General features: G+C 46.6%; 1 protein-coding gene across 1 annotated transcript in view; it reads right to left on the bottom strand.

Moving 5' to 3' along the window:
• Positions 1–16,762, bottom strand: part of Ccdc146 (coiled-coil domain containing 146) — a 125,512-nt gene that overhangs the window by 40,444 nt on the left and 68,306 nt on the right. The window contains exons 3-4 of the mRNA XM_057758726.1: positions 12,544–12,626; positions 10,202–10,411 (exon numbers count right to left, since the gene is read on the bottom strand). Of these exons, the coding sequence (XP_057614709.1) occupies positions 10,202–10,411; positions 12,544–12,626 (293 nt within the window). The remainder of the gene's footprint in view (positions 1–10,201; positions 10,412–12,543; positions 12,627–16,762) is intronic.

Here is a 16,762-nt window from a genome sequence, read left to right as displayed (position 1 = left end):
CCAGCGTAGGCTAGCTGGGCTCTGGTGATGTCACGTTACCCTTTCTGTTACTGTCTTCTTACACTGGCTTTCCAGGCATCTGGATGTGGGGTGGCTATAGGTCTAGGTGTTGATCCTGTCTTCATCTTCACTGGATGGGTGTTTTGTTCTTTGGCTTCTCTTTCCTCTTTGCTCTTCTGGCCTCTGGTAAAGCTTAAGTCATTTTCCGAAATTGTAGACCATGATATGAAGCCCAGGGAAAGGGTGCAGTCTGTGGTTCCTATATCTGGTCCGGCCTCAAGTACAGCTGCCGGGACTGGAGTCCCTAGATCCGGCCTGTGCTCTGGTAAATATGAAGTCTGTGTCTGAGTTTGTAGGCCTGGGGTCCCTAGATTTTGGCCTCTGGTAAAGCCAAAGATTTCTTCAAAAGTAGTAGGCAGGGATATGGAGTCCACGGGTAGCGGTGCAGTTTGGGGTTGTTGGACAGGCTTAAAGGGGTATAGTTGAAAGTGTGTTGTCTTTCCTAGGGTCTCTAGGACCACTATGGCCTCCGGTAAAGCTGCCAGGGCTGTGGGTCCTCGTGTGGAGCCCAGGGGTGCAGTTTCCTTTTTTTAAAAGATAGAATCTCCCTATAAAGCTGGCTGTCCTGGAATGTGCTACATGGGCCAGGCTGGCCTTGAGCTCACAGAGATCTACCTGCTTCTGCCTCCTGAGTGCTGCTGAGATTATAGTTTTGTGCCAGCACGCCGGGGCAGAAACACATTTCCATCTTACTCCATAGGCACAGTAACACAGCAAGACTTATTTGCTGTTTCTGCATGGCCTCACGGGAGCCTAACTTTTTTATTCCGTTTTCTGGTTCCACATTCGCAATGATAAACAATGACCTCCAGCTCAGTCTCTCCAGCCTGTAACTTACTTAAAATGCCCAATTTTCACTTTTCAATTCCTTGTTAGCCAGAGCCAGACTTTTCCAATTAAAGTTCATTTATTCTCCCTCTGAAGCCTCACAGTTCCTGTTCCTTCTCAGTTCCAAGTGGGAGTAACTCTCAATTCCTCTCCGCTCTGTGTCTCTTCCACAGCATTTGGCTTCTAACTTTCAGAAGTTTCACTGTGGTGGATTTGAAATTAATTTTTCAGGTTTATTCTGTTGGGGTTCACTGAGTTTATTAAATATGTCTTACATCTTTTACCAAATTTTGGAATATTTCAGATACTATTGCTTCAGAGACGTTTTCCTTGCCACGTTAGAGTCTTTGCTGTTGTCCCATGGAATTCTAAGACCTTGTTCATTTTTATCTTTTCTGTTTCCCAGACAGAGTATTTTCTATTTATCCTTTAGTCAGTGACTCTTCTAACTTTCAATCTGTGATTACTGTTTCTTTGTTCTAGAATCCACACATGGAACACCTTAGAGACATTCTACTTGGCTGTATCTCAGGATATGTATTTCGGGGATTGCTTTTTTTAGTGAAGAACTGACTTAGCTAGAAACAATGATCTAATAATGCTCTTTGTATGTTGTGGCTTCTGAGGCTCCTGTTTCTCCATTGGTCTCGGTGTTTGGAGCTGTTTGTTAATGTGTGCATGTAAAAGCTCCTGGAAGGTCTGTCACATAATTCTAGAACCTCTACCATGTGGTGCTGATGTCTGTTGTCTCGTCTCAGGCAAGCTGGTGTTTGTCTGGTTCTTTCTGTGTGAAACCCTTGAGTTGTTATGTGGTGGGGTTCCTGGTGTTACTCAGGCCCAGGAAAATTTTTGGTATTTTGACTTTAATAGACACAGTTCAGTTCAGATCAGAAGATCCAGCAAACCTGTTGGCAGGTAGAGTTTGAAGATTAGTTTAATCTCCAGCACCTTTGCTTTGCTGCTTGGAGCTTTCCTGTTGGGACCGTAGCTCGTTCTCAGAGTGTTTGGCAAGCTGCGAGGAATCAGGCCACAAATGTGCAGCCTGAGTCGGGAGGTTCATAAGACTCTTGATGGGTTTACACTTACAGGCTTCCTCTGAACCCTCGTCAGCACTTTCTCCCTGTTAATCTTCAGAGTGATCTTGTACAGTTGGAGCAGCCGTGAAGCTTAGACTGGGGCTGTTAGACTCACTTAGAAACCAAAACAGGACTGCACAATGCATCCCTTCCTCCAGACTCGTCCATCACCTTGCTACGGTCCTAAGATTGTAGCTCCTTCCCCACGGTATATCGCGTCTGGTCAGCTAGAAAACACAGCCGTGTTTAAAGCACCTAGAATTGGCTATGACCAAAGAATGCTTGAATTACCAAGCTTGCTGTTTAAAACAACTTTAACAAATTAGGAATTCTAATTGATAAATAATATAGAATATAAGATGAGATGGGTAATACAAGCAGAGAAGTGGGAAGTCTAGGAAAAAAGTAAAAGAAAATTCTAGGATCAAGAACACTGTGACAGAAACAAAAGAAATACCTGTCATGAGAGATTGGCAGAGTGGATGTAGCTGAATAGGAACCGCTGAGTTTGAAGGTATCTCAATAGAAACCCCCAAGAATCAAACGTGCAGAGAAAAAGGATTGAAAAAGCCTCAATCCAGAATATCAAAAGACCTTGGGGCAACTAAAGAAGAGATATCAAAAATAAAAGAAAGAAAAAAAGCAAGTAGTCCAAACAACAATGACTGAGAACTACTTTATATTAATGTCAGAAGCCAAATTATAGACCCAGGAAGTGTGGAGAACCCACCAGGTAACATCCTCCAAAACTACCAGACATAAATTGCAGAAAGATTAAAGGTAAGAGGGAAATAAGATTGTATAAAATTGGAGAAGAGCATGTGGTATTTGTAGTGAAGCAAGGACCCCTTTTCCAAACGAAGCACACGGGCACGGCCAGGGCCACGCTGTGCCTCCTGGGCGGTTCTGAACACCGTCAATCTGACAACAGTTTAGTCATCACAAATGTCAGCCATATCAACAGTCACCTTAATGACAAACACAGACCGTAAGAGTGGATAAAAAATAGGTCCTGCTATAGGTTGCCTATAAGAAACTTACTTTAAATATTCATTTTAATTATGTATATGTACATGTGTCTGGGTGTGAGCACACGTGTGTGTGCATGGGTGCCCGTGGAAGCAAGGAGTGAGTGTCACACCCTAGAGCTGAAGTCACAAGCAGTTGTGAGCCGCCCAACGTGGGTACCGGGAACTCAGCTTGGGTCCTCTGCAAGAGCAGCCTGTGCTCTTAACCAGAAAGTACTCTTCGGCCACAGAAACCCCTTCTACAGACCTATAAATTAAAATGAAGTATTGGAAGACCACACCAAAGCTAGTAAAAAGCAGTGGCCACCGTACAAGTGTGAGCATCTTTAAATTATCCAAGGTCAGAAACTCTCTGAGAGCTGGCAAGACACCCAACAGTTTCCAACTTGAGATGTTGGATTCAAAGAGATAATGCCCAATTACAGCTGAAGACCAGACACTCCTCTCTTCAAAACTGACAGACAGAAGCAGAGAGTTGCTGAATTCCAACAGGACATAACTGACCCGTCTAGAGATTAACAAGTAAGGCAATAAAGATATTAGTGAGTACAGGGGGCAAACGGGAACAAGGAGGTGCTTGTCCTGTCGACAAGAATGACACAGAAAATGAGAGTGCCTGTATTTTCAGTGTAAGCGTTGGGGTGAGATGACAAGGCACGAAAGTTTGGCTTTGGAAATCGCTCCAATTAGGGTTAGCCCAAGCACTCTAAATTAGACAACACTAGCAGGTTTGATACAGCCATTTGCTTACTTTCTTCTCTCAACCACCAAATTTTGAGCTCTATTTTGCAGATTCTTTTGTTTTTCTGCATTTAATGATCAAGTTTCTTTGCCTCAAGATTTTCTAACTTTGCTCAGCACGAACTTTAAAACACAGAAGGCTTAACTATCTGCTGAGGTTTGGGGGTGATGGAGAATGATGACCCCTGGTCAGATCCTACTGGTAGATCAAGGAGGCACACATCTGTGCGTCAGGGTTTATGTCTAGGAGATTTTGTTTGCAATGACATAAATTAATGATAGTTTCGTAAGGCATGTCACACTGAACCTAATATAAATCAGTTGTTCTGAGCACAGATTCAAGCTGAAATTTTCGGATTTCTGTATGGATGGCTTGGCTCCTAGAGTTTCCTCTCCCTACGTTGCTACTACACCTTGGGCATGCGGCCACCAGGGGGCGGTCACGTGCTGCGGGCTGTTGCTGATAAAGGCAACAATGGTGACGTAATTTAAGATAAAGGCTTGTGGTCTTTTTAGATAAATTTAAAATGGCATTTTCTTTGAACAAACACAGAGTTAATTTTTTTCTAGGACTGTTAAAACCAATTGTACTTACAATATGGAATTCCCCCGTTAAGAACCATGGACTTTTATTTTGCTTAAAAGATATAGGCTTCTATTCTGGGAGATCATAACCTAATGTCTCATCACATGGATGGTTGCTTCATTGTTCCAAACAACCTTAGTAAAATAATATTAACTTTGTGGCATGACTGAGTTTATATTTTTCTAGATACTATGTTTTCCTAGTTGCTAAACAGATCCCACAGCTAATGAGTAATTATTTTCCAGACTATCTATTGGAAGTAGATAATACAGTAAAATAACTCTGAATATTATTTTCACACACTGGGCCTACCATGTGCAGAAATCTTTACACACTTTTCTACCCCCACGGTCTTGCTATGATGGTGTTCTCTGTGTTGAACAAATGGAGGATTGGAGATAAAAACTCTTTCCCAAGTCCGGTCACGGTTATAACAGTCGCTGGGACGCCAGAGCCTTTTGGTGCCGGGCACCTCTGGAACACAATCTGCCGAAAGATTACCATTTTTCAAAAACTCAGGTGACTTCCATTTTCTTCACGTTTATAAATAATGTCACAATGAAAAAATTATATCTCGTCTGTTTTCTCCCTTTAAATATTCACTTTGGCATGGCGTTAGTGGGACATTTTTGGTAGGGTAATGAATGCCATGTTTTATGGTATGTAGTAACTCAGCCTTTTACACTCACATCCAAATCTCAGTCTGCTCTTTCTCTAGGCTCCCCACTGAAGGAGGCTTCAGCAACAAAGCTCTGTAGGACTAAAAGTTCATTCAGCATCAGCATAGCCCTAACAGAAACCCTGCCATAGGCAGTGAGTGAGGGGCTGATGCGGGCTCCCCTCTGTGGGCTGTGAATGTGTTCTATTGCCATTGGTTCATAAAGAGGCCACATCAATCCATGGCAGGGCGGAATATAGCCAGGCTGGAAGAGAAATATAGAGAGCCAAGGATATGCCATGCAGCTGCAACAGTCTCAGCTGTTGGCCAAACAGTGTTGTAATTAATATAGTTTCTGTGTGATTATTTGGGTGTGAGCAGTCGGGAAACCCACGTACAAGGGGCATCACCCGCTGAGGAAGGGTAGGCACGAGCTGACAGGAACTATGAGAAGGCAAGTTTCTGACCTGGTTCCATAGTCTTCTCGCTGTGTAGACTTTCCAAAGCCGCAGTGGGTAATGTGGGAGACCAGGCCTTGGGGTGTTCACACATAGATGGCTTGATCTTGAGGGAGTCCTTGGGTTAGTCTAGCACGCAGTAGGGCTAAGACTGACTAACTTTGAGACCAAATGCTTTTGCTTTTTTGATGGTATAAGGTGCTTTTATTTTTATTTTTCCCAACATAATGTTTTTATTATTTAGAAATTTCATCCAATGTACTTTGATCACACTCACTTCCCAGTCCTCTCAGGTTCACCTCCCACCTTTGTGCTCTCCCAAGGCATAAAAGAAGAAAAGAAAAGAAAAGAAAAGAAAAGAAAAGAAAAGAAAAGAAAAGAAACACCAAGTGTTAGCTGTGTTGCCCATGAGCTCACTGGAGCACGCTCACGCTCCCAGTAGCCAGTTCCTTAAAGAAACCGAGGTGCCCCCCCCCACCTCCAACAGAAGCCACCAACTGTGAAGTGCCGTACTTCAGCGTCTTTGTCACAACTTTTAGGGACTCTCTTCAATAGCTTAATGCCTGGACTCTTTCTTTTCTTTTGGGTGGGGAGAAGTTGGCACAGACACCTTCAGTTCTCCCATCCTCAGTTATGAGTCTGTAATCATGGATACAAAACAAAGCTTCCCTGCCCATAGCCATAGGTGGCAGCGGGGATCACATTCACATGGCTTCAGGCAGATCACAGACATAGCTCACCCCAGGTCTTTATAAATCCTTTACAAAGCCTCCCATTAGCAGTTTGATGGACTCTTCTTTCCTGGGCCTCCTGTTACACCCGAGCTCTACTCTGCCCCTCTAAATTCCCACCTGTGATCTATGAATTTAATCCTCGGATTGTGAGACAAGACTCCACAGGCTGCCGACTCACTGAAGTCCATGTGGCTGTGAACCCTGGTCCCCTGACTTCTGAGCTGAGCCCAGCTAAGAGCAGAGAGGCTCAAGCACTCTGGAAGACACTCCCCCATTCCTGTATCACATTCCTATTGATGGGTTTGTTCCTGAGCTTCTACTTTGATGTCTTTACTGGACCAAGAACAGAAAATGTGTAAAAAGCCTATGTGGGCAGCAACAGGGATTAGAAGAACCAGTCCTGGAGAGCCGACAAAGACATCGCTGCATGTGCCCAGCTCGGTTTGCCGCTCCCCCTGTCCATACCATGACTAACCACGGCTTTGCTTCCTCGGCTGACCAAGGCCTGTCAGAACACATCAGTTAGCCCAAGAGACACAGTGTACTTGCTGCCCAAATTTTTATTAATCAGTGGAAAACAGGGAAACCACGAAAGGCAAACAGTGAAGAAAATACTGAAAAGCCTTTATCAGAGAAAGCTTTCTGAAAATTAATAACTTCCTTGGTTACAAGATAAGTTCCCTGCATATGTATGTAACTGCTTCATTATTTAATCTATATTACAAGATAAGTCCCCTGTGTATGTATGTAACTGCTTCATTATTTAATCTATATTACAAGATAAGTCCCCTGTGTATGTATGTAACTGCTTCATTATTTAATCTATATTACAAGATAAGTCCCCTGCGTATGTATGTAGCTTCATTATTTAATCTACATTTACTTCAGTTACTTAAATACGTCCCACATTTTCTTCCTAAAGTGTATATTTATCAAGAGATCATCAGTGATTACAAGTCCTAAACTGAAACTATAACACAGATTTAGTTTTAACTAATCAAATAATTTTGTCAACCATAGCATCTATTAAAATCATATTTGGTGTGAAACAGCAGTTGCTGGGCATGGCGGCACATGCGTTAGTTTAATTCAGTCTCCTGGGAGGCAGAGGCAGGGCCAGGTCTCTGTGATGTGGGGGGGCAGAGTCAGGTAGGGCAGTACAGTGGCAAACAGGAGACCAGTCACGTTAAAAGTGACTTGGTGCTGCTCTTCCCAGGCAGCGGTGACTCAGAAGTTCCTGAAGGCGCTGGGGTGCAGGGTGTTGGCAGTTGGGCTTCTATTTAGGCACTGGATACAATGAGAGATTACTGTGCTGTACTGACAAATATCGTCTGTATACTTGGATGAATAGCTTTTTCTCATTGACTTCGTTTATTTATATCTGTGGATGGAAATGCCTGCTTATCCCCCTGGGAGTATTGAGCGCATTTATCTCTGGATCATGTAATATCAGATGCGCGAAGGCAATAAAGTGTGAAATCCATCACTCCTCCCTGGAATCCCTTTGGTAGAAAAATTAATTTTAATAGAAACAGGTGTATTATTTCCTGAACTGTTGATATTCGAGGATACAGAGGGCCTGTCAGTGTGAGGTGTCACGTGCGTTGACTGTTCCTATTTGCTGGAAGTCACCACACACCATCCCTTCCCTGTCCTGGGGAGCCCAGTGAACAATGCGCCTGTCTACACCTAAAAGGCAAGAGTCACCCCCCCCTTCTTTTCTTGGCAGGAATACTTGGAAATTTTAAACAATCTAAAAATCAGCTGACTTATATGCTTCGTACCCTTTCACAAAATGTCACGAATTCCTATTTGCAACACTAATGAACAGCCACCAATTGTCTTAATTCCATTATTGTTTTCAGCTGAAAGAGCGAGTGCTTACAGAAATAACTGGGCTTTCTTTCTTTTTATAGCTCTCTCTGGAGAGTCTGAAACGAGTTGAGGCTGAAAGACACACGGAAAAAGCCGCCTAACTTTTCTTCTCTCTGAATAGAATTCTCTTCATCAAACTGCCTCATTATCTAGCCCTCAGCGGAAAAATACAAGCAACAAGAGGAGACCTCAAGACCCAGGGATGGCACAATTTTCCGGAGGCCGCTCCGGCATTTGTTGTCTCTGGGCAGGACTGAATCACGTTTGCGCTGTCTGAATTCTACACGCTGCTAAAAACGCCGAAGCTCTGCCACCTTAAATGGTAGCAGAGACTAGGAGGGCAGGTTTGGCTTTTCCCAGTACCCAGGCGCAGCACACAACTCAAAACTGCAGTCACACGCAGTCCCAGACACGGCAGGGCATGCTGAACCCCAGCAGGGACAGGAGAGACAGGGAATCGGTGCTTTCTTCTGCCGGGACCTCCTGCTTTGGTTCACTAAGTGACTCCTCAATAAGAGAAAGAATCTTTGCAACTTTTTCCTTAGTAAGAGGGGACAAAGGTTAAATACATGGTTCTGTTCCTGGTGTGCTCAAGGAAAGAAATAAAGGAGATGTGACCCGGGTGCCAGGCAACACGATGGGGTGCTGTCTGCAACCACAGCCAGAGAGAAAGGGGGGTGAGACAGACAGAAGGGTAAGGAAGGAAGAGAGGCCACCAAGTCCTTGCTCTGTGTAGTGTGTCTTTTGACAGTAGCTTCCAAAGCTCTTGAGTCCTTGACACCCAGAAAACACGGCAGGAATTTCTGTTGCCGGAGTTACTTTCCCAGCACTTGTGTGATCTTTCAGTGCAGGGGGTCAAGGGGAAAACTAGCCGGGCTTGTAGTTGTTAGTTCAAACTCCGTGTACCCGAACACCTTCCCAACTTAACTGTTTATGTGGAAACAGCCAGCTGCTAACAATCGGGAACTCATCTAGTTAACCTGCACCACTGTGGGACTCACACCATCAGCCCGCAGCACCCTGAGACTCACAAAGTCAGCCCGCACCGCTGTGGGACTCACACAGTTAGCCCACACCACTGTGGGACTCACATAGTCAGCCTGCATCTCCGTGAGACTCACATAGTCAGCCCGCACCACTGTGGGACCTACACAGTCAGCCTGCACCACCGTGGGACTCACACAGTCAGCCTTCACCACCGTGGAACTCACAGTCGGCCTGCACCACTGTGAGACTCACACAGTCAGCCCGCACCACTGTGGGACCTACACAGTCAGCCTGCACCTCCATGGAACTCACAGTCAGCCTGCACCACCGTGGGACTCACACAGTCAGCCTGCACCTCAGTGGGACTCACACAGTCAGCCTGCACCACCATGGGACTCACAAGGTCAGCCTGCATCACCATGGGACTCACATAGTCAGCCTGCATAACAGTGGGGCTCACACAGCCTGTATCTCCGTGGGACTCACAGTCGGCCTGCAGCACTGTGAGACTCACACAGTCAGCTTGCAGAATTGTGGGGCTCACACAGTCAGTCTGCACCATTGTCGGACTCACACAGTCAGCCTGCAGCACCGTGGGACTCACACAGTCAGCCTGCACCACCATGGGACTCACACGGTCAGCCTGCATCACCATGGGACTCACATAGTCAGCCTGCAGCACCGTGGAACTCACACAGTCAGCCTACACCACCGTGGGACTCACACGGTCAGCCTGCATCACCATGGGACTCACATAGTCAGCCTGCAGCACTGTGGAACTCACACAGTCAGCCTACACCACCGTGGGACTCACACAGTCAGCCTGCACCACCGTGGGACTCACACAGTCAGCCTGTACCACTGTGGGACTCACACAGTCAGTCTGCAGCACTGTGGGACTCACACAGTCAACCTGCACCGCTATGGGACTCACACAGTCAGCCCTCAGCACCGTGAGACTCACACAGTCAGCCCGCACCTCCCTGGGACTCACACAATCAGCTTGCAGCACCATGGGACTCACACAGTCAGCCTGCAGCACCGTGGGACTCACACAGTCACCGTGGGTCTCACACAGTCACCGTGGGTCTCACACAGTCAGCTTGCACCACCACAGTACTCACACAGTCAGCCCGCAGCATCCCCGGCCGCCTCCGGGCCTGGTCTCACCTGTTCAGTCTGTACTGGTTGTGGTACTCCCTCTCTTGCGCCGCACTGTATTCGTTCTGGTACTTGAGCAGCTGCTCCCGCAGCTTGCAGACCTCGGTGGAGAAGGCGTTGGGGAAGTCGTCGGCTTGCTGCAGGCGGACGAGCTGCTGCTGGATCTGCTCTGTGAAGAGCTTGGCATTCTCTAGCAGCTGCAGCTCTGACTGCTGGGTGCTGGGTTAAAGGGAAGGACACCGACAGTGAGGAAGTGCCCACCCATCCTCAGGACCCTTCCTGCGCGGGCTAGGGTGGGATCCCGTCACAGCTGGTTCCCATTCCTGGATTTAGTTCACTGCAGCTGTGCGTGAGGCCAGCGCTGTCGAGAACGAGGCTCGCCTCCTAGCCCGCGCTGTCCACCCTCCAGCAGGAAGACAGGACCTACACCTGTCTTCATCCGCAGTGCTTGGTCCTAAGGTTTCCATAGGTGTCTAGATCCAGAGAGTGGGGACAAGGGAGACAGCGTGTAATTCCAACAGAGCAGGGTATTCCCCTGACCTTGAAGAAAGACCAGGACTCACAACAAAGAGGAAATTAAGAAGCAAGCAGGCCCCTTGGCTGCCCAAGCAACCCATTTTTCTTGGTGCCTTTAATTTTCTAACTGTGACTGCGCCAAGATCTTTCCCTCTTTACTGAACTAAGACATTAACCTTTCCTCTAATGACTGCCACTGGGAAATCATGAAAATCCTCCTGTAAAATTGCGGACATATTAGTTTTTAATGCTACCTTGATGCCTGGCTAGAACTAGGTTTGACCACCACAGAGAAGAGGATTCCTTCAACTCCGTTGTATCCTGTGGCCTTGCCCCTGTTCAGTGAAGGGGCTGAGCATCTGCTACAAGCAGAACTGGATAGACAGAGAAGTTGTACTTGATATATTCCCAAGAATATTCTAGAACTCATGCATGCTGCGAGCTTGTATTGGCTCCACATGTCTCCTAGATGTGACTTATCTGTCCCAGATACGCTGGCACTAGTGACCCCCGCCCTGAACTCAGAGGCAGGCCTTTGCTATTTTCTGTTTTAAAGGCAAAACTCCCTGTGTGCTCCATCGGATTTCCTGACCAAGAGAAACCTCTGGGTTCAGCTCATTTGCAGAGATGTCCCATAAGTGATCGAGCCTATCTCAGCTGAGGCGGCTGGCTCCCCCTACTTTCCCAGGCTTTCCTGTGTCATGTGTTGAGTGGCACCCGGCCACACATTTACTGGAACATGATACGTTCCAGGAACTATGGTAGGCGCCAGGGAACAGGCCGAGCAGTGCCGATGAGCACACCTCCAATTGCCAGGAGCGGAAACGGGAGTTTCTCCCTTATGCTCAGTGTTCTTGATGTTAACAGACACCCCGCTATCCGGCGCCAACTGCCCGAGCTGGATCCGGCTGCCGTGAATCAGGCCTCCGTGCTCACGCAGAAACGAGGCAGCTCGGCAGTTAGCCAAAGTCAGAACATGAGCGGCGATTCACACAAATGCCCTTGATGGACAGTGTCAGTAGGAGAGAGTTCAGCTTCTGAACCCACGTCTGCCTGTCTGCAGCCTCAGCAGCGGGAGGACGGACGCGCTCCACCCGGCTCTCCCGGTGGGTCTGCGACAGAGTGGTGGACTTTGTGGTGGGTAGAGAAGGAAGTGTGGGGTCAGGAGGAGGGAAAGTCAGCAGGAAGGAAGCAGCTCCGTCACAATACCGCACAGTTTTAGCCCCGCACTGGTGTGAATAGATAAGCGGTCCTCAGCTTCAACTCCCAGGGGCAGACGGGCTCTGGGCAAAGCTACTGACTCCTGTGGACACCTAGTCTGCTGCCCTGGACTTTGCTGCAGAGTGGGCTGGGGTAGGAGGAAGCGGTGAGGAGTCTGGGTGGACGTCTTAGCAGGTCTAAGTCTGAGCTGTCGGAGAATCTGCAGGTCTGAACGAGAGTTTTCATGTCCCTCTGCCGGAGACCTCCTCGTTCTGCATGCATGCCTATCATCCGGTGCTCAAGAGCTATTTTCCGAGGGGGCAAATAGCCTTGTTTTGTCACTTCTTGGTGGCAGAGCTAAGACTGTCTAAACACTCAGTCAGAAAATCCACGGACCGGCCTCGGCTGCCCGCAGCGCAGGCCACAGACGACCCCACCCATCTGCGTTCTTCCTTTTCAGCCTCACCTCCCTGCTCACTTACAATGTCTTCTCGGCAATTTCTAAACCCACTTCAACTCTGCCCGTGTCTCAGACTCCACATTTAGAGGGAACAAGAATGAAGACAAGTCCCGTTCGTCATGAGTAAGAAGAACAGAGGTGACAGAAGGCGCCTCTGTGCTGGCAAACAGCTTACCTCACCACCATGTCATGGAGCACCGTGTACTTGGCTTTCAACTCTGCCATTCTGGTCCCGGGAAGTTTTCCCATAGAATGCAGCTAGTAAAGAGAACACAGATAGGTTACTGTTAGCCATCATTGCCCTTACACCTGTGGAGGAGATAAAAGGGTCTCATGTGGTCTCCAGCCTCTCAGCTGAGCATTGGAATGGTTACGTGTGCCGCATGGTAGCACTTCAGAACGCTGCTGCGTATTCAGACGGAGTAGCCCTAGCCTGCCTCTCCTAAGCTCTTTCCTCTTGGACGAGTCTCTAAACCTCTCTAGGCTATGATTTCTTCATCCAGAAACTGAAGGAATTAAACGTCTTCTGGTTCTAAAAAGATTTTTCTAGGTTAAACATTTTGAGTTGTGTGGACTTCCAGAACAGCTGCTTGTAAGTTGAGAGAAGATCACGGTGCATCTTCGGAGCAAGGGCCACGCATCAGTCACTCCTTCTCAGAGATGCCCTGACGGCCAGGGCTGCTCCATCCGAAACCAAAGCTTGGCCAAAGAGCCTCTCCAAGGTTTTAGTTAAAACCGTGAGGACTTAAACTTCTGCACTCCAGTTTAAAAAACAATCCAAGGTCACACCCCTTGCCTAACATCTCTGAAGGCAAAGTTTACTATTTATATAATGAGGTATTATTTGTTTCTTTTTTCCTGCAAGCTCTTTTTAAATGTCTAAATATGCATGTATACAAATACACACACTGCAATAAACAAGTGTATAAAATAGAAATGTGTTCATTTGTGTTTTCATGTAGTGATCCCATTGAACTCTTTTGTTAAAGCCAACAGCATAACTTCTCTTACAATTTCTGCGAACACACATAAGTCTCCTGAGTTTTACCTTCTCTCCTGTATCTGCAAATAGGTCCTTCCCTCCTCCTTCCCCCTCTTCCTCCCTCCCTCCCTTCCTTCCTTCCTCCCTTCCTTTCTTCTTTCCTTCCTTCTTCCTTCTCTCCTTCCTTCTTTTTTTCCTTTCTTCTTTCCTTCCTTCCTTCCTTCCTCCCTTCCTTTCTTCTTTCCTTCCTTCTTTCTTTCCTCCCTCCCTTCCATCTTTCCTTCCTTCTTCCTTCTTTCCTTCCTTCCTTCTTTCCTTTCTTCCTTCCTTCCCCTTCCTTCTTCTTTTCTCTTTCTTTTGATGATTCTCTCATACAGTCCAGTCTAACCACACCTCCTTTCTCCACTCCTCCCATCACCACCCCCACATCTCCATCTCCCCCAGATCCACTGCTCCTCTGTTTCCTTTCAGACAAAAGCAGGCCTCCCAGTTATCAACTGAACATGGCATAACAAGATGCAATAAATCTGGGCACACACTCTTACATCAAGACTGGACACAGCAACCCAGAGGAAGAAGAGGACCCAGGAGCACAGGAAAGAGTCAAAGTGTTCCCTGGCAAACTGAAAACATGGCTTATGTGATAACGTGAACAGTGTTTACAGTGGCATCCATGGTAGTCTTAGAAGAAACAGTTTAGGGGCTGGGGAGATGTCTTAGTGGTTAAAACTGCTCTTGCAAGAGGACTCAGATTTAGATCCCAGCACCTCCAGCACCACACACAATAAGCTGTAACCCCAGTTCCTGGAAACCAAACATTCTTTTCTGGCCTCCGTGGGCATCACACACTTGTGGTACACACATAAACATGCAGGCAAATACTCATACACACGAAATTTAAAAAGATTTGAAAAAACACTTAATCCATCCATTGACAAATGAATGGAAAAACAAAATGAACATTTATACCGGGTGGCATTATCAGTCTACAATTTAAAGAGGAAAGGGTCCTGATTACCTGTTCCAGCGAGGATGAGGCTGCACCCATGAAAACCGCGAAAAGACCAGACACAAAGGCCACATTTTGCGTTTGTCCTGCACAGGCAAACCTTTTTTTCAAATAAAGCAGGTTTAGTGGCTGTGTAGATGCCACAGCCAAGACGAGCAGTGTAAGAAGAAAGAGGTACAACTTTCTTTTTTGTGTCGTGGAAATATTCTAAAATTAGAACATGTTGATAACCCAACCGGTGTATATACTAAAATTTTATGCTCTGTGTATTCTGACTCGATAAAACAGAAATACAAGTATAAATTCAAGATTTCCAATACGAAAAGAAGACTTGCAACTGGAAAAAGCCAAGAAATTAGTACAGTTTAATTAAAGAGCAAGTATAAATTCATTACTATTATTTTTTACTTATTAATTTTGTCCACTAACAGGGTCTACTTTCAATGCCACATTAGTAACAAGTACTTCCTAACATCCATAACGCACTCCCTAATGTTATTTCCCGCTAAAAGAAGCCAGTAAATGCCAAGAAAATGTCCAATGTCCAATTTCAGACATGGTGTGTGTGTGTGTGTGTGTGTGTGTGTGTGTGTGTGTGTGTTGGGAAATGTGTGTGGGGGGGGAACCACACAAAGTGAAGTCAAGATATCTTATCCAGAAAGTAAGTTCTTCATGTTGAACAGGATCTGATTTTACATTTGAGGGTGGGATAGAGACCCAGAAGATCCGAACCAAGATGCTGAAATATTCTCTGGGCTGTAAGTATATACCACTTCCTATTTTTGTCTCTGTTTTCCCATATTCATTCTCTGTCTGTCTGTCCGTACCTTCTCTCTCCTTCCTCCCTTCTTTCTTTTCTTTCTTGCAATGCACAAGTACATTTTTAATAATTAAAGGCTATTAAGCCGGGTGGTGGTGGCGCATGTCTTTAATCCCAGCACTTGGGAGGCAGAGGCAGGCAGATCTCTGTGAGTTCGAGGCCAGCCTGGTATACAAGAGCTAGTTCCAGGACCACAACCAAAAAAGCTACGGAGAAACCCTGTCTCGAAAATTTAAAAAAAAAAAAATTAAAGGCTATTAAAATATGCTAGCTGTAGCAGGGCAGTGGTGGCGCCGTGCCTTTAATCTCAGCACTTGGGGGGCAGAGGCAGGAGGATTTCTGTGAGTTCAAGGCCAGCCTGGTCTACAAGAGCTAGTTCCAGGACAGGAACCAAAGCAACACAGAGAAACCCTGTCTCGAAAAACATATATATACGTGTGTGTGTGTGTGTGTATGCTAGCTGTGATTGCTATAAGCAATGGGACTCAGAATTGCAACAGGAGCATGGTGGGTCAGATCTGAGAGGAGACAGATGGGTTATAGCTCGGTGTGTGCTCTGAATACAGTGCCACCCTCGGCAGCAAACTCTTGGAAGCCTAGCGGCAGGTGGACCACGGCTGCACACTGGCAGGCTTATGGCCACAGACAAAGCAGGAAGGCTAGCGAGGTTCATGTCTTAGCCACCCCTGTCTCTCCCATGGCCCTTGGTACCTTGAGAACTCAAGAAAGCTCAGTGGACCATAAATCAAAAGTCAAGTCGCAGGAGTCCCAGGAGGCAAAAACATTCTTCATCTCCACTACTGAAAATAAATCTCTTATAGAAGAGAACAACTCAGTGTGAAAAATGTATTTGCTTCCTTCAAATTAAGATGTCAGGGGTGAGAAGATGGCTCACTCACTAAGGTTCTAGGTACACGGGCTGAGAAGATGGCTCACTCACTAAGGCTCTAGTCACACAGGCTGAGAAGATGGCTCACCTGGTAAGGCTCTAGGTACACAGGCTGAGAAGATGGCTCACTCACTAAGGATCTAGGCACACAGGCTGAGAAGATGGCTCACCTAGTAAGGTTCTAGGCACACAGGCTGAGAAGACGGCTCACCTGGTAAGGTTCTAGGCACACAGGCTGAGAAGATGGCTCACCTGGTAAGGTTCTAGGCACACATGTATGAAGACTTGAGTTTGGACCCAGTTTTCATGTGAAAATCACATGGCAGCACCTGCAGTCCCAGAGCTGAGGAGGCTGAGACACACAGAACCTTGAAGCTCTCTGGCTAACCGGTGTAGCCAGACCAGCAAGCTCTGGGATCAGGCAAGACCCCATCTCAAAAAATAAAGAGGAGGGTGATTGAGTAAGACAAATGATAACAATGTGTGATCTCCACATGCATATGTGCACATACACACATACGTGCATGCACACACATATGCATACAGACATGCACGCATACACACGTGCACATACGTGTACACACAGAGTAAACAATTCACAATCTGGAAGCTTACACTTGGCAAAGCCTCCTTCTCTGTGGAGCTGCAGACTGTTTCTTTTGAGGGGCTCCCTCCATGGCTGGGAACTTTGGAC

The sequence above is a fragment of the Chionomys nivalis genome, chromosome 26 (genome assembly GCF_950005125.1).
Source record: "Chionomys nivalis chromosome 26, mChiNiv1.1, whole genome shotgun sequence".
Lineage (NCBI taxonomy): Eukaryota > Metazoa > Chordata > Mammalia > Rodentia > Cricetidae > Chionomys > Chionomys nivalis.
Note: the sequence above shows the minus strand (reverse complement) of the source record. Positions and strands in the feature narration are given on the sequence as shown.